General features: G+C 44.8%; 1 protein-coding gene across 8 annotated transcripts in view; it reads right to left on the reverse strand.

Annotated features, from left to right (window-relative positions):
- Positions 1-23,262, reverse strand: part of DCLK1 (doublecortin like kinase 1) — a 343,828-nt gene that overhangs the window by 64,914 nt on the left and 255,652 nt on the right. For 4 of the 8 annotated variants that reach the window (XM_021065211.1, XM_021065210.1, XM_021065208.1 and 1 more), the window contains exon 6: positions 14,263-14,357. In XM_021065211.1, coding sequence (XP_020920870.1) covers positions 14,263-14,357 — 95 coding nt within the window. Of the gene's footprint in view, positions 1-165; positions 10,609-14,262; positions 14,358-15,293; positions 16,310-23,262 lie in introns of those variants that run through there. The other 4 variants (XM_021065214.1, XM_021065213.1, XM_021065212.1 and 1 more) reach the window with 4 other exon arrangements.

Here is a 23,262-nt window from a genome sequence, read left to right on the forward strand (position 1 = left end):
CGTCAGGCTTGTCATGGTCGCTCTGGACCTTCCATGACCTTTTATTCCTTTTCCTCCAGATGAGCGTCCTTTGGCGCACCGTTTAGGTATCTCACCTCACTCTCTCACAGTCTATCTGCAAACAGGCTTCAGACAAGGTGTTATTCTGATCTCTCGTTCTTTTTCTTTTTTTTTTTTTTTGTAATCTTACCAACGGATAAAGGGTTGCTTCAGTTTATTTTTTTAATGGAATATCCTTTAAAAAACATTCAGCTTTGCCACATCCTTGGAGAAAGGTTAAAGAGTGGGTTTGTTAATTCCACTTTGAGATAAAGACATAAGCAGTGAGCAAGTCAACTGAGTTGCTCAATGTTACCCAACATCAAACATCTACTGATCATTCCTTTTACCCCTGAGGCAACAACAGGACCCAAAAGCCTACGCCTTGTTGATTCCTTTGTCATTTTGGTATCTTTGGACCCAAGGTCCAGGAAGGCAAACAGAGTAACAACTCTCTTATGAAAGTCAGAGGAGGAAACACCACCAAATATTTAAGACTGTGATCAGCTACGAGGCAGGGCTTTCACAAGGAATCTTTCCATCTCTGCATCTACTCCTTGAGACAACGGTCTGCACATTTGGGTGCTAGTTCCAAACAGCAAACACCGCTTGTCCTAAAAGATCCTGCTTCTGTTTCCCTGGGTTTATCCACTTGGTTGGGCTGATGGGAGCCGGGAGGCGGTGAGGGGGCGGCAGGGCTCATGGTGCCGGCTGTCTGTGGAGCAGAGAGAAGGGGAGAGAGCGTCTGTAGAGGAATTCATAATCGAGAGGGGGTTGGCAGCAGGGCTGACCTGTTTTTCCTCCGCTTACCTGTCTCCCTTCAGCCCCCTCCCCACGCCATCCAGCCTGAACTGTGCCCAAAGGGTGAAGGAAGAGAACTTTACATACTCTCATTGTGCCCAGCGCTACTTTGAGAGGCAATTCAAAGACTGTAGTTTTCACCCACAGGATGAAAAGAGTTAGGCAAGGACTGCCGAAGTCACCGCAGGCCATTCAAATCCACTACCCCAGGACGTTCTCCTGGACATGCTAAGATAAGCATGTGCCATGGGACAGGTTCATCAAAGCGGACAGGTGACATAGGAAGGTAGAGGCAAATTCATGGCAGTGATGCATCTGCTTCCTCCTAGGACATTCTAGAAGTCTGGTGGTTACTCTAGTACACCACAGCCCCAAAGGCCACCTGGTTTGTGCAGGGAGCCCTTTTTCCAGGCTCTAAGAACCCCCATGGGTCAGCCTGGGCCTTGAGCTGTGCCCACCCTCTCTCGCTCAGCCTCCCTCAGCCCAGCAGCTCACGCTGTCCTATCTCAGGCCAGAAAGTGGGATGCACACCTCGACCTTGACACAGTCATAACCAACTCTGTCGAAGGTACTGTAAATAAAAGAGCCTCTGAGTGGGCTGGGCTGACTTTTACAGGTGTGTGTTTGTGAAAACCTTGTATTTATGACATTGGCGGACGGGGCTGAGACGAGGCCGGTTTGCGATGTTGCTGTCTGGAGAAAAGAAACGTTAACACTGCTGTGTGTGAAAGGAAGGTGTGTGTTTTCCAGAACAGGGAGCTCTTCCCGCCCCTGTGTCATCGCTTCCACCGTCGACGTAAGGTTATTCCAAGCGGAAAAGCAGCAAGGAGACGTCTCGCGGGTAGACCTTCTCTTCTGTGCGTTCCGGTCCTTGCATTTCTTCCAGCAGCATCGCGAATGGCGCTGAGGGATGCAGACACCTCACGCTGTGGGACGGCGGGTGCTGTCGTGCTACAGGGTGGCTTAGCTTTTAGAATCAGAATCAAACACGCCAACTAAAGGGCCAATAGCATGGCAGACACCAGCAAAATGTCCAGAACCTATTGAAGTACTTCCACGATCGTGCTGTTTTCATAAGAATGTCAGATACAAAACACAGAACTTTGACCCACACGATGTGAAAACATCATTTCGATGTAATGTTTTATAAATGTGCTGCATATTATTCACTAAAGTGTCTTATCAACGAATGAAGTGCATTTTCAGTAGTGCCACCAAATAGCTGATGCCCTGAATGCTGCTTGCCACAGTGCCAGCTGTGTTTTCTCTGCCTTATGGAAAAAAAAATCCTTCAGGTTTTTAGGCTCTGGTTAAAAAAAAGGCGCGCGGGGGGGGCGGTTAACACAAGCCTACTTATGTTTAAAATTGCGTACATTTTTTTTTTTTTGGTCTTTTCTAGGGCCGCTCCCGCGGCATATGGAGGTTCCCAGGCCAGGGGTCGAATCGGAGCTATAGCTGCCGGCCTGCACCAGAGCCACAGCAACATGGGATCCGAGCTGCGTCTACAACCTACACCACAGCTCAGGGCAACGCCAGGTCCTTAACCCACTGAGCAAGGCCAGGGATCGAACCCATAACCTCATGGTTCCTAGTCAGATTCGTTAACCACTGAGCCACGACGGGAACCCCCAAAACTGCCTATCTTTGACTTTAGGTTTGAAAATGTAGTCAATTTCAAACATCACGCTGTCCAAAGATAACCAGCAATTCTAAAAGAAAAACACTGAATTACAAATAGGGTACACTAAAAATGGAAAGTGTCATTTTATTTATTATGCTCAAATAAAGTAAAATAAACATACTAAATTTCTAACGGTGTCCTCTCCTCTTTTCCTCAGAGGAGAGAGTTAACGTTACATACTTTCCTAAGACAATGACCATTCATGGATTCAAAGTATTTCAGGGACTGAAATGGACCCTAAACATTATCTCCTCTATCCTTCTTCCACTGGGAGACCAAACCCACTACAAAAATCCTAGCTATGTGGTCAAATGGCCTAGAAAGCTGGAAAAAAAAAATGACCATTTATATTTTTGCATGATTACAAACCAAATCAATGTATTTGTTTTTTCTGAGAAGATAATCCCTTTTATAATACACGCAATGATAAGACTCTGTGTTGGCCTCAGTCAGTCTGCTAATTCCCAGGCAGACCGGTGTACAGTACAAAACACAGTTATTTTAGAATGTAATGCAATTAGCTGCTCTAAGAGATACTGTGACATTTGAAATGTCATCACCTCTAAGCAGATTTAATGGGGACCAGGTGGACAGGCTGCTGGCACCTGGATGCTTTTATGGCACACCTTCATAAAAGCACTGCCCTAAGTAAGAACACATCCTAAGTGCCGCTATTTAGCTTGGGATCATGTAACAGATGGAGAACATATCACACTTTTTGAAGTAAGTGAGAAAGCTGACATAACAGCTCTAACCACATTTTACCAAGATGGAGCTGATGACTATGTAGTAAAAAACAGTTCATTTCAAAAATAAATGGTACGAGTTACTCCTGCCAGCTGTATTAATGGTGTCACTCAGCTGGGGCCCACACCAAATAAAGAGCATAGGAACATCCAGTTGATCCAATGGATGTAATCAAGGCAGAAAAACCTCACCAGCTAAGTACAGCTTTGTCTGGATACGTGTATTAGTTGCCCTCCACGTTCTGTCTGGGCATACGGTTACTACTTGCTTAATTTTTGTTTGGAAGGTAGCCACGCAAGACTTTAGAAATCAACCGGATCAATCTTCTAAAGGAAAGGCACTCACACAGAGTTAACAAACTCGAAAAGACCCTGGTGATCCTGACTTGAGGTCTTCAGAATCTCCGAAGATGACTGCATGTAACAAAACTCAATCACAAGCTTGCTTTGAAGCGCCTGACATCCAAGGATCTCGAGGTGTACAGAGAAAAACCATGTGTGTATTTACTTTCCGAGCGGGTACAGAACAGTAAGTTGATGACATCAATCGGCAATAACGGATACGGCTCTATTATTTGCAACAAGGCGCAAAGAGAACTCCTCTTTTTCCAAATCCCTTTGTCTGCATTCTCCACAGTATGTTTAACCTCAAGTTTCTGGCCGAGGCAATCATGTGCATAAGAGCTCAGAATGAGCACTGAAACACTGGAAACGTTATCATAAAGACTGGGCCAGAGTTTTTTATAAAGACTGTAGAACTTTTATTCATGAAATGGGTTTACTTAGAGGAAGGAAAAATGACAATGGGAATATTGGCATTAAATCTACGCTTGGGAAGCCCCGGGAGCCAAGATTTCAAAAATGAATGTGTTTGATGTGACTTTGTTGTACCAGGCCGTCTGCTTTGCCTCCACCCCCAGTCACCAGAGTGACTTAGGGCCAGCGTCCATGGGTTCAGAGTCGAACCGTTTGTTATCGAGTCTCCTCTTAGGAGTACACTTCATGAAAGCATCACTGGGAAGGGGACCAGGAAGGCATCTAGTTCATCTGCTCTCAATAAAATAGCTCCCGCCAAGACTTACTCCCCAATTCAGGTGCTCAGGCTGTGATAAAGGGAGCTCACTTCTCTTTTAGGCACCCACTCCGTTTTATTTTAATTTTTTTGTCTTTTTGCTATTTTTTGGGCCGCTCCCACAGCATATGGAGGTTCCCAGGCTAGGGGTTGAATCGGAGCTGCAGCCACCGGCCTACGCCAGAGCCACAGCAACGCGGGATCCGAGCTGCGTCTGCAGCCTACACCACAGCTCATGGCAACGCCAGATCCTTAACCCACTGAGCAAGGCAGGGACCGAACCCACAACCTCATGGTTCCTAGTCGGATTCGTTAACCACTGCGCCACGACGGGAACGCCTCTATTTTATTTTAAACTCTCTTATATTATGTAAAAAAATAAAAAAAGTAGAAGCATAACTTGGAATTTTATAAATTTGTAAACATTCCTTCCAGTTGCACCATTAGTGCTTTGAACACTGTTACGCTTAGGTTATCATGGAAATAATAAAGAGAATCAATTAAAGCAAACTGTAATTTTAAAGTTAAAATAAACCCAGTAAAAATGTTAGATTTAAAACCAGAATTTTAGGGAGTTCCCCTGGAGGCACAGTGGTAACGAACCCAAATAGTATCCATGAGGACATGAGTTCAATCTCTGGCCTCATTCAGTGGGTTAAGGACCCGGTGTTGCTGTGAGCTGTGGTGTAGGTTGCAGATGCGGCTTGGATCTGGCGTTGCTGTGGCTGTGGTGTGGGCCGATAGCTGTAGCTCCGATTCATCCCCTCGCCTGGGAACCTCCATATGCCGCAGGTACGGCCCTAAAACAAAACAAGACAGAATTTTAGACTTCTATAATACTGTAAATATACATATATAAAAAAAATCTGTTTTCTAACTAGGGCAGTAGAATTTTCTATTCTCCTTTATACCATATTATGAATAAAACAGATTATGGATTTGTTCTATATGAACGTTGGGTATCAAGTATTTTATTAGTTATTTTTATTATATACTTATTTTATATATTTATTTGCTCCGTGCTTTTAAAATAACGTTCAAACACACCCATGTACCTATAAACCATGCACATTTCCCCGTTGCAAATTAGATGACCTTGGGAAAAGGGTCTTCATACCTAGGAGAATGTTAGTATGTTTAAAATTTCTTTTTTTCAACCAGTTGCCAATTCGTTTGACTCAATTCACCTGTGAGCCAACACTGAAAGCGTATCTACGATTTTAATATAACCAAGTAGGAGTTCATCAGAGAGTCTTGCACTGTTATCAGTATCACAGTCTTCGCATGTTATTCTGCAGTATCTCAAGTATTACCTGCTCATGCCAATTACATCACAAGAACATTATAAATATGATTATGAAGGCAACCCTTATCCCACACGGTCATTGCAATTTCAAAATCTACTTATCAAATTTTCTGAAAGAAACTCACTGAACAACATAGGTGGTTTTTCCTGTTTATTAGGAAGTTATCCTAAGGTGATAAGTGTCACAAAATTAACTGTGAGAGGAACAACAGGGTCCAGTATGCAACACAAGGCACAATGTTTTACAATGAAACCACAGCATAAAGTGATGGAACTTTCAAAATTGGGTAAGTCAATGAACATTTCCTCATTCAGCTCCATGAAGCTCTGCTGGTGGCCTCAACGGATGGATTTTTAAAACATGTCGCTGTTACAACATTTTAACACCAAATGTTCTTTTTAAGAGAATACACATCCAAGCAACTCAAATTGGAAGCAGGAAATATGTCAACCTCTTTATAAAAATGTTATCCAAATTTACAACACTCATTGCGTATTTCAAAGCAAAATGTCTTTAGAACAAATAAACTCAATTCCTTGCTTGCTGATGAATATAAACTCAAGAACACACATCACAGGAGAATTAACTTCCGTAGTTCTTTGCCTTTGACCTTCCAGACACCTACTACCCTGGCTTCAGAAACACTCTGTGGCCACACAGAGTACAAACGCCCATGTATTACATGCATCATTTTTACTATCTTGGAATTTACCCATCATCTTTATGAAAATGAACCACATTTTAAAGACACTATATATATCATGCACCCTGAAAGAGCATAGCTAGGCCCTCAGATTTCCTATCCTTTCCACATGCGTTACAGGCACAAAATTACAAATATTTTTCAACTGGCAGTATAACAAACTGCATCAGCAACTGGTATAGTGAAGCCAGTAGAGCTCTAATTTGCACACTATATTTCTGCGGGCTACAGCTGTCACTGACATGCACTATGAGAGATGCTAGCAAGGCTAAGGCAAATATGCATAAATAGGCAAATGTATGCATATATAGAATATTCACTCAATTAACATTTTCCAGTGCGTATATATTTATATAGATATATACACACCTACAGCGAGTATAGAAAAGTTACTACTGAAAACACATCAACAGTTTAGAATAGTGTTTTGAAAAAACATAAAACTGCCTTATAGGTTATCTGGCTTTGTTATTACAATTACTTCAAATCAAATATTGTTTGGATTGTCTTCTATTTATGTCTCCCCAATATACTACTACTCATGGCTCTACATAAATCAACATTTCCTTTTTATAGTGAGTAATGACTGACCATCACCACACGTCATGTACATTAGAGAAACATCAGCGATAGTATATAATCATTGTAAATAACTGAATATTAAAACATAATATAAGCATTAATTTACACTTATATTCCACACACGGTTGGATTTGTCTAAATTTCAAATTGTTTTGTTTACCTGGATTCCAAATTGTTTAAACTAAATCAGTAATCCGCCTATTATTTGGAACCATTTAGCAAACAACTTTTGAACTTGACCATGCCCCAATTAATATGCCACACGGAATGATTTACGACATGAAAGGTTTTACATGCAATTCCACAAGAGCCAGTAACCTACAAGGCTGTGTCACAAATACCATACTTTACTATTTATGGGCTATAAACCTACACAAATAGCTACATAAGCACACCCATCTACACACCGAGCCCTGCAAATTTACACAGACACCTCCATACCTGGGTAGATATATGGTCACATATGAAAAATTTAGTAGCCCAATTGCTAAAACATATGGAATTATTTTTCAAGTATATTATTCAATATGCTCGTTTGTTTGATTAAGAAATGTAGCTTTTAGTCTACATTGTTTTTAAACTTAGGGAACATGTATGGTATATCAACGCTGGTTTGAAATGTTTTTAGAGGATATTATTTGACTTTCCACTGTTTAGGTAAGCCAACATAAGAACACAGGGACGTGTAGAGATGGGTGGGCTCGTGCTTCTGCCCAGGGCAGTAGGCAAACACTGTGGATTCCCGGCCCACGCCCACCCCCACCTAATCCATTAAGCGAAACGAAGAAGAAACAAACCAAGTGGCTTTCAGAACCAGGCTTTGGCGTTCACACCAAAGTTTATACTGGACATACGATTAGGTTTTGCATTTCTAAAATGCTGAAGGTGGGGTATATTTATTATATCTTCCTCTGTGGTGTCTTGGGGGGGGGGAGTAAGTGCAAATGAAAAAAGTTACCAAACTTTTCCTTAGAGCACCATGTTGTCAGAGAATATTTAGGGTTTACCAAAAATACACGCTGTTGCTGGAGCTCCCTTCTGCCCAGGAGAATGAGTTTTAAAGTTCAGGGTCTAATTTTTTTTTTAAAGAATTCTATAAGCAGGTAAATCTCATGTGTCTATAAGTCATCAATTCGGTTCCACCAATGCACTGAAAACTTCTGGTTTGTTGCTGAGAATTTTTTTTTTTTTTTTTTGTAATTTCTGCTATAGTATAATGGAATTATGCTCTTCATAGAAAGAGATCTCAAAGTCTATAAATGGTGTGCTATTTCAATCTCTGAGGGATTTTAGTTTCGAAAAGTAAATGATATATATTGCCCCTGAACAGTCCTTTAATAAAAGTCATATGTTCAAAAGATTAAATGCTGTGGAATAGCATTTCCCTTGGAACCGCGTGAATGGAAAGTTGGCCATGATATCTATCAGCAATTAGTACAAGCCCAGTTTCTTTTTGCTGTGTCTAAACAAAGCCCTGGGCTTCATATCAGTTGGCAATATCTGCCACTTATCCAGAACAAATAGCATTTATTGGACCTTTCTGAGCAGGAGTTATCCCCAAGATTGACAGTTCAGGGAAGTTAAAATTATTGGAATTTATTTTTGTTCTGGACCATCTGACCCCACCAGATCTAAGTTAACTGTTCCACTGCTTTCTTTGCATTTTTGACAGTTCAGTCAAATATACACTGATCTTTTATGGACTCAACTGTATTAAGTAATGCATTTTACAAAGACATAACTAGAACAGACACCAGCATAGGCAACCTCACAGATGTTTACTGTTTCAGCTAAAACAAAGCAGCCTTTTGATCTCAGCAGGAGTCTCTGTTCATTTCTATTGGAAACAGTTTTAAAACCTGAAGTCTGGAACAGGTATTATTATGAAGGGTTCTTTCAAGATGGAAGGGTTCAGTTTGCACTTCTCATATAACCTGCCAGAGAAGTGTCTTTCTCTCCAACAGACAGGATAATGAGGCACTAATTATTCCAAGGCTAAGTTTTCAAATGCTGTTAGGTTGCCTGGACTTTCTTCTTCTTCTTATGGTTGGAATATTTTGTCCACTTGGAAAGTGAGATAGTAACGTATGTAACTACAAACCAGACGGTAACATGGGATGGTGGAACAATTTATCAAGGAGATAAATTGCTAACATTTAAAACAGTATATGACAACTGCATGTCTCTCCACCTTGAATCAAACATTACATTTTTAAATTCAGTTTTCAAGTAAAATTTGAAAAAAAAAAAAAAACCCACCAAAAACCCAAGTAAAAGCCTCCCAATGGCACCATACATTTTAAATTTATCACCTACTGAGATATGTCAAGCCTGTAAAATATCAAAACCATGCCACACAAAGTCTTAAATTGTTAGTGTTTGAACTAAGAAAACTAAATGATCACTAGGGTATGGTTTAAATACAATAGACCATACACGTTAAATTCATTCTTAACATTCAGATTTAAAAAATAATTTTTATATTTAAGCAAAGCTGACTATAATTTTTTAAACAGAAGACTACAAAAGCAGAATTAGTGTGTTAGTGTTTAACAATGGGTTATAACCATAGATTTACTTGGTTTAACACAAAAGGAGTTTTGCATATCAACGTTTCCAAAACATCAGCAAGATCCAGGATTTATCAGCATGGAGATTTGGCTATTTCAGGCCAGACCTACAGAGCACCATTTAAAATAATTTTGCTTTCAAATTGATTTTTTGGAAGTCAATTACAATTTAAAAAAAAAAATCTGTTTGAAAAAAAAGGAGCTTTCATTGCTTCGGCCTTTACACATTGGAAAAATTACATATATGGTTGTAGGGAGGAATTACATAATTTATAGCAATGCCACTGAACAAATTCTTCACATGTGCCATCTCGTGTAAGCTACACTTATACTCTTTTCAATAAAAGTTTAAAAATAAAATTTACTTGATGACACAAACAAGGAAAGTTTCTGACATGAGAGTTTTCATGCGCTGTGCCTCAGCAGGAGTGTTTCTCGTCTCTATTAACCCATAAAATGACAAGTAGCTCTGAATGTTGTCTAGGAAGCAAAAGAATTCTACTTGAATATTTTTATTCGTTTGCGACAAAATGACTTTTAAATTTTAAGAAAGAATGTAACTTTATGGAAAAATGTCTGCTGGGGTGGGTGGGTGGGGGCTTTTAATCTGCTTGACCAGGAAAAACGCACAGAATTACAAAGGAAAATTGCCTCTACACATCTCATTATGATTAAAATGAAAATCCCCATCTGTAGAAATCATGACTCTATCTATATTGACTGCCACATCATTAGCATGTTTTGATGCCCAAGACTGGGCCCAGATATGAAATGCATCTAGAGTCAGGCCTGGGACAAAAACCTCACCGACTGAGTCTGTCTGTGCTCACGCTTCCTCAGTCAAACCAATGTAGGAGACAGGAAGCAAACATCTCCTTCAGGGATTAACACCATGAATATAAAATGCCTGGATATTTCCTTTACATGGCTTGGGCTTCATAATTTCAAGGTATGCAAAACTCTTTTGTGTATTTTGCTGTTAGACTTTTGCTTAGGAAATGTGAAACCTTCACCCAACCACAAACCATATACATGGCTCCATTGTCTCTTTTACACTGAGTCTCCTACTGAATCCAAATCATCCGAAGAGAGGGGGCGGTACAGGTCCTGTAAGATGAAGAGTGGAGCCGTGCTGAATGGGCATCCTTGGTTTCTAACATCATTAGACCTTTCAGAGTCACCAGATTTGGATAAGAGGGAAACATAATAATGGAGAAACCACTTAAACCAATGAAAATGGGGATTATTTTGCCTTATTGCCTTGATTTGCTCATGAGCTTTCTCCTGCCTTTGTGTCCAGTTGCCTTTTACAGCCCCTGAGGTCTGTCAATGCCAACCCTGCCACTATGTGTCCAGGCAGTTCTTCCTTGAACCTTTCCTTCCCATTCTGGCTAGAAAAGGCATGTGCTTATTTAACTCACTCAATACTTTATTAGGAGCCCGGGCTGGCATTCTGGTCCCAGAGCTGCAACTCAAGACACATTGCATACATCCAATCAACCTGCCTTTTCAAAGGGTATGTTTGGAAGACAGACAGAATGCGAACTTGACCTGCCTGCTCCCTTCCCAATGTTCTTCCCAGTTCCCCAACCACTCACCCATCACCTCCTCTCTTCTTCCCCCCACCCCTTTCTGCTCGGAGACGAGATCTCGCTGTTGGTCGCCAGGCAACCAGTTCAGATCTGCAGAGTGTCTAGAATCCTGGCTTCTGCTCTCTTTTCAACCACCCACTCCTCACATCATCTGACTGATCAGATAATCTACAGAAGTCAGCCATGTGGGAGTATAATGGGGAGCTTCATTCAACCTACACAGCACAACACGTTTCTTCCTGATGTATTAAGAAATGGGACCCAGCAAGTTCATGGATGGAAAATATCCTCCAGGATCTGCTTGGGTGACCACACACTTCTCGACAGCCATTTAAATAACAGCCCCTGGGAAAAACAGGGAGGTTGCTTGCTACCCTGCCATCAATGCTCTAATGACGAAAAAGTATCTGGCATGCAGACTCTTATTGTATAGGACTATTCTAAAATACCAAGAGAGGTAACTAAATAGGATTTTAAGGGAAAGAATAAAAGCAGATTAAACCATCCTAATTAATATAAAAACAGATTTTCTTATTTGTACAGAAAGTGGTCAAATGTCCCAATATTCCTCAATTAAAAAAGCAACTTACATGCCTGAGTTCTAAAATGAGGTAGGAAGTGAGAGCGTGTGTGTGAGTGTGACAGTGTGTGGTGTGTGTGCACGCATGCGAGAGCGCATGTTGGGGGAGGCAGCCAACTCATTTTCCTGGCCATGTTGCTAGGCAACACAGAAGGAAAAATAGAAGTAGCTACTGTTTTCCAATTTGCAATAAAAAGAGTTAATTTATTCTTTGAAGTGTCTTCTTTTAGCACTTGCCATCTCTCACTTATTTCAGTATTTCCTGCATAGGAGTACAGCCAACCATTTGCGAAGAATATTAACCAAATTTGAAACAGGATCAGTTTTTAGGGACATTCTAGGCTCATTTTAACTGCAGTTGCCTCCACACCAACATGAAAGCTCCTCTCACTGAAGCAGCTGGGGATGTTTCTATGCACTGACATGGTACATGGGTGCAGGATGTTCATTTATGGCATAAATCCAAAAGCCTGGCAACCGAACCATCTCTAAATTATCTGCTGCTCTGCTCACATGTGCTTAATGAATGTTTTCAGATGATGATGAACCTTTCATCTCCTTAAAACGGGATTCTTTCCCCCTCTCAAGTACGGGGCTTGCATTAGCAGTTTACTGAAATGACACAGTGAGGAACCCGTAAGAGAACCATGCTTAGAATGGTTTCCTGACGGCTGGCACTGGTAATTAGAGAAACCAGGGCCACTCAGCTGCGGGGAGCGGGATGGACATGTTCTGCCTCGGGTGGACAAAGTCACAGGGACCAGAGAATGCAGAGGGCAGGAGAAGCCAACTCTAACTCGCTCTGCCAACCAAGGGACAGGGGAGCTGAGGGCTTCCCATCCCCAGGATGAGCAGCAGGAGGGGAGCCGCGATCTGTGGCAGAGGGTCTCGACCTCTCCAACCCTGACAGCCGAGCATGAACGGAACCCTGAGTCTAATTTGTCACCCCAAAGGACGAAGAGGGATTTCCACGCCAGGTGTCCCCTCCAAAGTATACACTTCCAAAGAGAGCCTGTTCTGTGCCAGGAGGCCCTGTATCTGTCCCGTTTCCAACAGCTGCCCCTCGAGATAGGGGCCTCGCCGGAGAAGAATCGCCCACCTCCCCTTCCCCACTCAACCAGAGACATTAGGCGATCAAATGAATTTGGCCAGTGCTTTCTGAAGTTCCCTAATGATTCCTGTACTTTAAAAAACGCCACATTAGACTGTGGCCAAGACGAAACCGTACTGAAAACACTCAGAGAGAACTGGAACAGAATTATTGGGTTTTCTGTCTGCAAAGAGCCCACTCTGTTTTGTTTTCACTGAGGCCTGGTGAGGATAACAGACTTATCTAAGATAACACAGCCGTTCTGTGGAGGTGCCAAGCTGCAGGCCGCATCCAGTGATAGAACAAGCTCAACCTGATGCCAGGAGGGTCGTGGAGCAGGACAATACCACCTGCTCTTTGGTGGGCCAGGCCTCAAAGGGACTGGGGACCGAGTGGGGACCGAGTGGGACCGACTGGGGACCAACTGGGGTCCCCCCCCACCCCCGTGGAGGGCGTGTGCACACACCCCTGGCAGGAGGCTCGGGAGGAGGAGCTTCTGTCTTGGATGCAGATCAAATGCATGGGACGTGGAAGTCTCCTTTTAAAGCATGTCATGTAAGAAACTAAACTCAAGAATCCAGTCTTTGAGTTCAAGAGCTGCCCTGGAGCCTCTGGCTTACGAAAACATCCAGGAAGGAGCATCCTCAACCAGCCAAGAGCAGGCCGCCTCCCAGCCTTGCCTGCGAAATCAGGACAATGAGAGGCCTCCTGCTTCCCCCGCCGCACCTTCCCCGGTCTCCCCTTCCCACTCCTTCTATTCCTGCCCTGGTATGGTCGGAAAAGACAAACAGTCCAGGTCGTGAGAGGATAGGAACAGCGCTTCTTCCATCCGGAATGAACAACTAACTCCCACCCCCTTACTTAGCACGGAGATGCGAATGCTGTGGCCAGTCATATTTTGACTTTAGTCTCCACACTTGACCAGCTTCTCCCAAGCTAGCAGATAAATGCAGGTTGTGATGAAAGAGAGGGAGCTCAGTGTGGGTTTCCCTCACACAAAAACAGAGGCCACAGGTACCCATCCTTGCACCACAGATGCCCAGCCGCCCTGGACCACCACCCTTTGCCATAAAGCAACTCCCACCAGGGCCCGCCCAGCTCTGCAAACCCAGGCACTTTTCCTCTCTCTTCTTAAGAAGGCTGATGATTAGTGATGATGTCTAATGCAACTCATTACAGCTCAAGAAGCTTACAAACCACTGCCATTAAAATCTCCGTGCATTCAGGACAAAAAGAGTAGTGTATTTAAAAGCAAAGCAGCACCTGTCTACTCTTCTTGGAATTCAGATCTGGACAGGTGTACAGGGAAATGAACAGCCCGAGCCCCATCGAAGAGAAGCCACAGCCACCACTAAGTGACCTGAAGGCACCTCCTGCCCTCGCCTGGTTCCTCCTCAGAGACAAGCAGCACTATTACAAGAAGGCGATTTTCTGGCACCTGGGCCACGCGCACTGACATGGGGACAGGTCTTAAACAAGGAGCTTGCTTATTTCCTTACCCTCTGCTTCCGCAGGCTTCCCGGGCTGGTGGGTGATGGGCTCGGAGACTTGCCCGATCTCGGAGTTGAAAGCTGACTACCGGGGGTCCCATTAACTAGAAGTACAGAAAATCAGAGAGAAAAAAAAATGGCTTAATGAAGAACTCTCATGACAAATCATCTTCTCAGAGCAACAAACAACGAGGGGCACTGGCTACGATTCCAGACACCTTTTTTATCTCTAGTCCTAAAAAAGCAAAAGCTTCGGGGAGGTACCATCTTCAGACATTTCACTGTTTCGTTCATCCTGTGTCGAATATAGCAGCAGGTTACATTAAAAATAAAGAAATAAATGTCCTTTTCACAACTATCCAGGTGAATGTATTAACGATGCTTTCAACTGTGTGCAGAGATTTCAGGCACATGGTGGAGGCGCAGTGACACTCTCAACGGGATTCACGCGTCATTCTCTAGGTCAGCCTCCCGGGACGACCCAGTGGGATTCAATGTGAGCACAGCTCACAGGTGACTGTCCCAGAGGCTTGTTAAAAACAGATCACAGTTTTTGTGGCATAAAGAACTCACTTGTAGAAGTTCTGACATCCCCTTCTGCCCTGTACACCCCCCCAGCCTAGCTCGAAAGCACCTGCCTCCAGGAGCACAGAGTAACTGGCACAGTCGCTCAGGAACTCCTCCGTCTTTACTGCTGTTGAAAAGAAAAGCTGCTTTACAACAGGTTTAAATCACTGGAATCGACTGGACTCTCCCGACTCTCACACAGCATCAGCCCTCACTGGATCCAAGCCCCAGAACTCACGGAAGCCAGACTGTTCTGAGTAGCAGCCCCGCTAAGAACTGATGAAACACTTAAAGGCATATGACTCTCTAACGACAGATCGGGTCGCCACTGTCTTCCCTGTAAAAATGCCAACATTTTTACAAGTTTGAGATCCACAGCCCGTGAAGCAGGATTATTAGCACAGAGACACACTCCTTCCCGGGCTGCCGAAGCAACGGCGCCACGAGGGAGCGCGGCGGCGCCTCTCACTTACCTTCGATGAGCTCTAACATGGACACAGCCTCAGCGTCTAACCTGACAGGAGCCGGAGGCGCACTCCCTCCTCAGCACTAAGCCCAGCACGCGCGGGAAGCGGAGGAAGCGCCGGCGGCTCAGATAAGGATGCCGAGGGCTGGTCCCAGAGCCGGCTGAACGAGACGCAGGGCTCATCAGCAGATGCCTCTCCTGCGTAAGGCTGACGTCTTCCGAGCAGCAGTGGGAGGCGCGGGTTCTGTCTTAGGCTACATCAAAGGTGTCAATTAAGCCTCATGCCAACGCGGAACCACCGCGCCCCCCAGCCCACCGCTGACTCCCGGAAGCCGAGCCCCTTCCAGCACTTGGCACTGACTCACAATGAAGTGCCGCTGGGGGCCGGAGACCCAGTGACTCATCTGCACATCAAAATGACAATGCCTCCTCTAAAGCCGGTGACTCCCAGGGAATAAGATCCCCAGCAAGGGGCATGTTTATTGAGTTTTCACACACAATGTTTGCCCCAAACCCTTGGGCCCACGGAAGTGGGACGCTCCTAGTGTCGACGTCTCCAGAGACCTTCAGCAAATGTCACAGGACTCATGCTGCACTAATGTGTACTCTGTCTCTGAAATGCATTTGTGACTCCTAAAACACACACAACAACAACGATTTTTTGGGCAGACTGGCGTCGGAAGCACTGAGAATGCTTTAATTTGCTCGCGGACTGTGGTCCTGTCCTTTGAATGAACCTGACTTCCCGGTCAGTGGCCCCCAACAGGAAGGCTCTGAAACAGGCAGGACTAAAGAACTGGGGGCCGAGGCAGAATTCACAGCCACTAGGGCAAGAGATCCGCCAGGCAGACTGGAAAACAGGCTTTGTGAAGGTCATGGTCTCTTTGCCCATTTTCTACATCACCTTACGTCTTTATATCACCCCTACAGGCTACGCAGACGGGGAGAAAATGAGCAAATGAGAAAGCACACACGGAATTCACATGTTTTTAAAAAAAACTTTTGTGACTCGAATCTTACCAAGCCAATGGAATATAAGGAAAAAAAGCGCACTCCCAGAAAAACAGCCTCAGGAATACTTAGCTTAAAAAAGCAAAACAAACCAACAAAAAAAGTTGCTTGCATTTACGAAGTACTCATTATGCAGACATCTCAATTTACTGAAGACTTGTTTTCTTCATATATATATATATGCAGTTATATGCAGACACGTTCTATCTCATTTAACGCTCACAATAACTCTCTGAAGCAATATTATTTTACAAACTAGGAGGCATAAAGACATAGTAAGCAACTTGACCAGTGGCCACAGAGTGCAGCCTGCAAGCTCTGACCTCTTTACCACCCGCCTTCCGACCTTCAGGGAAATGAGATGACTCAACAAATAATCACAACAAAGTACTCTGAAGGGGAACATACCTCGTGTCATCACTTTTGGAATCTAACGACCTGGCCCTTGCCCCACAGAGAGAGCACCTGGTGAAGAAGCCAGATCCTAAGTGCCAGAGGGAGTTGGCCAGGGGAGGGACGACAGGGTGCAATGAGGGCAAGGGCTCCAAGGCACAGGACCGCCTGTTTCATGGCTGGGCAGGGAAGAGGGAGCACGTGCCATCTCCGAAGGGACCTCATTTGTTAGCATGGGAGCTGGAGGGAAGGACCTTATGAAGGCGGGTGGAAGAGGCAGGGGTCGTATAAGGCAGGGTTTTGAAATTCAAATTAAGGAGTTTTATTTTCATCAAAGCACAATAAATCCCACTCCTGGGCATATATCCGGACAAAACCTTCTCTGAAAAAGATACATGCTCCTGTATGTTCACTGAGGCACTACTCACAATAGCCAAGACATGGCAACAACCTAAATGTCCATCAACAGATATCACCTATATCTGGAATCTAATATACGGCACAAATGAACCCATCTACAGAAAAGAAACTCACGGCCTTGGAGGACAGACACGTGGTTGCCAAGGGGAGGGGGAGGGAGTGGGGCGGACTGGGAGTTTGGGGTTAGTAGATGTAAACTATTGCATTTGCAGTGGATAAGCAATCAATGAGATGCTGCTGCAGAGCACAGGGAACTGTATTAGTCACTTGTGATGGAACATGATGGAGGATAATGTGCGAAAATGAATGTGTACATACATACACACACACACACATATATGAGTGGCTCACTTGGCTGTAGAGTTGAAGTTGACAGAACACTGTAAATCAACTATAGGAGAAAATATGAAAATATTTTTTAAAAAAGGACAGTAAGAGGCTATTGAATAATTTTAAGCAGGAGCCAGGGGGGTCATTTTAAAAAGCTTTACCCTTAGAGGGGAACAATAATGGACCAGGGACATCCTTTGGGAGGAGGTCCACGTAGGCGAGTGTGGCATGTCCAAAGGTCCTGTGGTCAGAGAGATGGTGTGGCTCAATCTCAGGTGGTGCAGTGGAGGTGGAGAAAATTAAGATTCCAGAGAGATTTATGAGGTAAAAACTACAGGACGTGGTAAGTGATGGCGGAAGAGGATTAGGGCCAGAGGGGGAGCAAGTTTGCAAGAACAGAGTTTGCACATATTGAATGGAAGTATCTTAGGTGACTTCAATTCTGCACTGTATGTACCTCAACATACTTAACCTGCAAAAAAGAAAAAGAAAAAAAAATGCATTTTAGGTTGGTGTCCTTTTTCCTGCTTGAGTTGAGGAAACCAAGGTTCAGAGAAGAAACTTGCCCACATACAAACAGCTCAAAGGTGGCAGAGCTAGAACTGGATCTTGTTCATGTCTCAAAGAACTGCCCATGTTTCCCATGAGTGGCCTGTCCTGGCACCACAGGGCGTGTCCAGGGCTCTGTCTGCAGAGCGAAGGAGGCATAGCTTACTCTCTCACTGGGACACTTGAAACCACTTCCTTTATTTAAAGCCACTAAGCTCAGGGCCTCTACTTGCGTTGCCATTTCCCTGGAGAAATGAAGTCCAAGTGCCAAACAAGTCATTTACAATCACACATTTTTGGAACACAATTTGCTTTGAGTTGGAACGACCCGTATTCTTAAGGTCAGGACTCTGTTCAGCCTCTTCCTTTTGGACACCTAAAAAGCTCAGGCAACTTCTTAAGATGGTTCTTGATCCCCACAAAACATCACACACCTCATGGCTGGCTCACCGCTGGAATAAGTAATTTTATTTCATAAGTAAGTCTGACACATATATTGAGTTCAGTTGGTTTTTTTAACCGTAATACCGGAAGTCCCTGTGTGCCAGTAAAAAGGGTTCTGTCACTTATTTAATAGAACTCATTAAAATTCAACTAACTAATGGCGTTACTTTACAGAGGCCTTTATTAAACAATTCTTTATTTTGAATGGGGAAAATGCAACTTACTGTGTTGTTTCTAAAGGGCCAAGCAGGTCTAAGCATCAGCTCTTTCCATGAGCAGTCATTCATATCTGAAAGTACTCATCAGCTCCAAAGCCCTGGGTTCCTTTGCTCAGATCTGTCTGGGTGCATTTCCCGTACCCTTTGTTCTGCTTGTTACCCCCGAATGAGAAGCGCTCAGCTTCAGGTCAGATTGTTTGCAGACCCTGTGACAATCAATGACATGACTGGCCACCAAAGAGCTGTGGAAGAAACCTGCGGGGATGACTCCAGCCGTCTTTAGACCCCGGGCCTCTCCAGGGAACCTAAGCCTGTTGGAGACACCACAGCCTGCGTGCATCACAGCACCTTACTCTTCATGGACGGCCTGGCCTCGACTTTTCCTTCGTCGTTTCAGATCCATGATCCTACTGTTGAATTCAGGGTTCCACAATCAACCAGTCAGTCTGCAGTGTTCGCTGACCATGTGCCTGACGCTGTCCACTGGTCCCAGTGTCCCCTAACTTATAACTGAACATGAAAGTCACTAAAAAAGAAATTCTCGAATCGGGCCCTATGTGGCTTACATGTTCTAATCCACTGCTCTTTTCAATACGACTTGCATCTCATGCATATGTTAACGTAGCAAGCGCTTTGGGAACCTCAGGCTTTCTCCCCATTACAGCGTCATTCATAAAAGGCTCAGACAGCAAGTGAAAACTACATGTTGACATGCCTCAAGCTGGTCCAGATTGGTACAATCTCCACATAAGACTGACTAACCTTCTGGATGTGAAAATCCACCTTGCATCTCCCTATCTTCTTTCTGCACTCAAGGCGGCTCAATTCTTCACGGCGCTGCATGTGCAGGAGTGAGGGGAGGGTGTGTCTGCATGTATGTGGGTCCATCGTCTGTGTGCTCAGGGGGTGGTGAGGCAGGCCTGCTGCCCGGGAGATCTGGCCGCTTGCCCTAGACTTTCCCTCCCTCCCTGATCACTGAGGAGGCTGGAGCTACCCTAAAATAAGCTTTCCCAGCCCTTGCCCACTGCCTGCCACCCTACTGAGAAGACGAGAAAAAAGAAAAAGCAAATGAAGTCAAATGAGGCAAAGAGAAGGTAGCCAAGTATCTAATGAGTGGGGAAACTTGAGAAAAACATGGGTTTTTTTTCCCCTCATTTTTCCTAATTTCCTAATCTTCACAGGTGCTCATCTTATGCGGATGGCAGAGCCCTGATTTCTCTCCATTCGCCTGCGTTCTCTTAAATCGAGACAGTGGGTCCAATGCACAGAGACTCTCTTATCTACTGAGAATAACGGCAAGTGAAGAGGTCAACAGAAACAGTGGGGATAGAGAAAACAACGTGACTCTATGAATTATTATTATTTTTTTTAAGCTGCACTTGCGGCATATGGAGGTTCCTGGACTAGGGGTTGAATTGGAGCCACAGCAATGCCAGATCCTTAACCCACTGAGTGGGTCAGGGATTGAACCTGCATCCTCACAGACACTGTGTTGGGTTCTTAACCCATGGAGCCACAACGAGAACTCCTGATTTAATTCTTTGTAAATATTTACCAAAAGACCCTGGAACCCCAAGAAATCTAGACAACGTGAAAAGCTCCTACTGTTCCTCTATTCACTCCTCCGGTCAGCACTGACCCAGCAGTCCCCACGAACGTGAAGGCACTCTAGCAAGTGTCCAGAACGCCTGTCCTCAGGAACCTTACGCCTTGGTAGGGTCCTACCGCGTGTCACCTGTAGACCAGGATCCAAATCCTCTGCCACAGGATGCGAGAGAGAGGAAGGACCCTCACAGAAGGCAGCTGGGCCAAACAGGGCTGTGCGCTTTTGATCGGAAGTGACCGAGGACGGCTTCTAGAAAGTGACAGGAATACATGACAAAGTGGAAAAGCCCAAGGGGCCTCGGGCGGAAATTAAACTGGTTTACAGGCTGGAGCCCAAGTCCAGAGGCGCCACGGCAGATCCGGCTGCAAAGGAAGACCGTGGCCAAAGTGAGACCGTTCTTCCTCAGAAAACAAGAGTTCAGACCATTTAGCAGATGCCAAGGAAAAAGCCACAGGTCTGACGCCAGCGTGCAGGGCAGACGCAAGCAGCAGAGCCCAAGGGCAGCCGGCAAGCGCTTTCCGCAGCCCGGGTCCTAGACCAGCAGCACAAGGCAGGAGCCCGAGAGACCGTGACAAACTAAATGTGGAAGAGGAGGGGAAAAAGGAGTCAAAGACGATTTCAGCATAAAAGGACAAAGATCTCTAAGTCAACCACACAAGAGAATCATCCAGAGTCCTCTGACTGAAAATTATGAAAACACATCAGCTGGGATCCCAGAGCAGGCTGTGGTTATTATGAGGGAATCAGGTGCTTAAGGGCGCCAAGGGTCAGGATGGATGGGCTGTGCGCCCCCCCCGCCCGCGCCAAGTACAGCATCAAGCTCGGGAGTCAGCCTGGGGCAGCGGTGAGGAGGCTGGGACAGCATGGCAGCAGAAACGGATCTTCCACAGGTGACCAGTGACCAGCGGTGTCCCTGCTGCCAAACCCTCTGGCCTCCCTCCAGGTCTCACCCTACCTGCCCTCTTGACATTTCTAGCCTTTCCCTCGTCTTGAACATCTGCCCCTCTGACTTCTGTTACCGCACTCTCACTGCTGGCTTGCCTCTTCGGATGCGCTCTTAAAATTGCAGCTGTTTCCCGCGGTTCCATTTTCATCCTCTCCTTACAAATCTCTCCTTGGGTTGAAAGGAGAGGCATCTTATACTTGTATTATTTAAATCACTTCAAGAGTTCCCACTGTGGCTCAGGGGGTTGTAAACCCAACTAGTATCCATGCGGATGCAGGTTCCATCCCTGGCCCCACTCAGTGGGTTCAAGGATCTGGCGTGGCTGTGGTTGTGGCGTAGGCAGGAAGGTGCAGCTCTGATTGGACCTCTAGCCTGGGAGCTTCCATACGTCCTGCCCTGGGTGCAGCCTGAAAAAGCAAAAAAAAAAAAAAAAAAAAGGCTATGAAATCCCTTCTATGTGCCAGGCTACCAAATCTCTATCGTCAGCTCAGATCTGACCTACACACGGTTACTATTTGCCTACTGGTGTTTCCAGGTGTCTCCCATTGGACGTGTCGGAAACAGACCCGTTCTCTACCTCTCCTCCTCGGCTGGTAAACCCGCTCCTCATCTCTGATCCCTCTCCCTCTTTCTTTGGTCTCATATCCACTTAAATTCCTGGTTTTATTTCCCTTTAGAAGTTTCCCCCATTTTATTTCATTTTTTTTAGGGCCGCACCGGAGGTTTCCAGGCTAGGGGTGGAATCGGAGCTGCAGCGGCTGGCCTTCGCCACAGCCACGGCAATGCCAGATCCAAGCCACATCTTGGACCTACACTGAAGTTCATGGCAATGCCGGATCCTTTAACCCACCAAGCAGGGCCAGGGATTGAACCTGCATCCTCATGGATACTAGCTGGGTTTGTAACCCACTGTGCCCCAATATGAACTCCTGACGTCTCTCCCATTTTAAACATTGTTGATTAAGCTCTCTCCCGACAATTTCTTTCCAGGATGACTAGAGCAGCCTCATGGTGCTTTCCTGGCCCTTGGCCCTTGATGGGTAGCCACCCTCTCTACCACAGTACCACTGTATCTAAAATTCAAATAAAAATCAAAGCACGACCTTACTAACACCTACAACAAAATCACACCTATATGGCCCTGTGCAATCTCCCCGTAACCAACTGACCTGCCACTGTCTCTGCCCTTTGCCGGAATTCCGTCATTCATTTTTATTGGACCAGCAGCTGCTCCTTAAATAGGCCGTATACTTCCGTGCCTTGGTGCCTTAACTCTCACTGCTTTCTTAGGTGGTGACGTCCTCCTGAACCTTCTTATCCTGGCAGGATCCTTCAAGTCCCAATTTGTAAGTCTTTTTCTCCAGCTCTATCAAGGAGAGTTAGCCCCTTCTTTTTCGGCGCTGTGACGGCACAATTGCTACCCTACTACGGTAAGTGGTATATGTGTGTGTCTCCCAACTTGAAGACGAGAACTGTGCTATAATCATCTCTGTATCCTTACAACCTAATACATGCCTGGAACACAGCTGACGCTCAAGAAATATTTACTTAATTAACAAAGGGCATTAACGGTGAGGTGCTTATAAAAGCAGTTGATGTAGGGAGCTGCCTCCACAAAGAGAGTGGGTCAGGATAATGTTTTAAAACTATAAAGAGTATCTCTGGAAACACCTGCTGAGGGCGAGCACTAGGGGGAGTTGATGGGTGTAGGGAAAGCAGATGGAAGGCGGATTCAGCTTTATAGACAGCAAAAATTTCTAAATACACAGGGCATGAATCATCAGCCTTCTTGACTTTCTTGGTGCATTTTGTTTCCAACACGCCAAAGCAGAAAAGACCTACAGAATGCATAGGACTGAAATCTCTACCCTAAAAGAAAAAGACTGAGCTAAAAATTAATAGCTAGAAATCTGCCTTTGAAGGTGCTGGATATAAATTTTAAAAACTGACAAACTGGACCCGTAAGCTGACTAACAGTCTCTTCATTGTCCCAGCTCTGATTCTCATCTGCATATGGTGCATAAAATATTTTTATATAACTGTATGAAGTAAAATTTAA

Source organism: Sus scrofa, chromosome 11 (assembly GCF_000003025.6).
Source record: "Sus scrofa isolate TJ Tabasco breed Duroc chromosome 11, Sscrofa11.1, whole genome shotgun sequence".
Lineage (NCBI taxonomy): Eukaryota > Metazoa > Chordata > Mammalia > Artiodactyla > Suidae > Sus > Sus scrofa.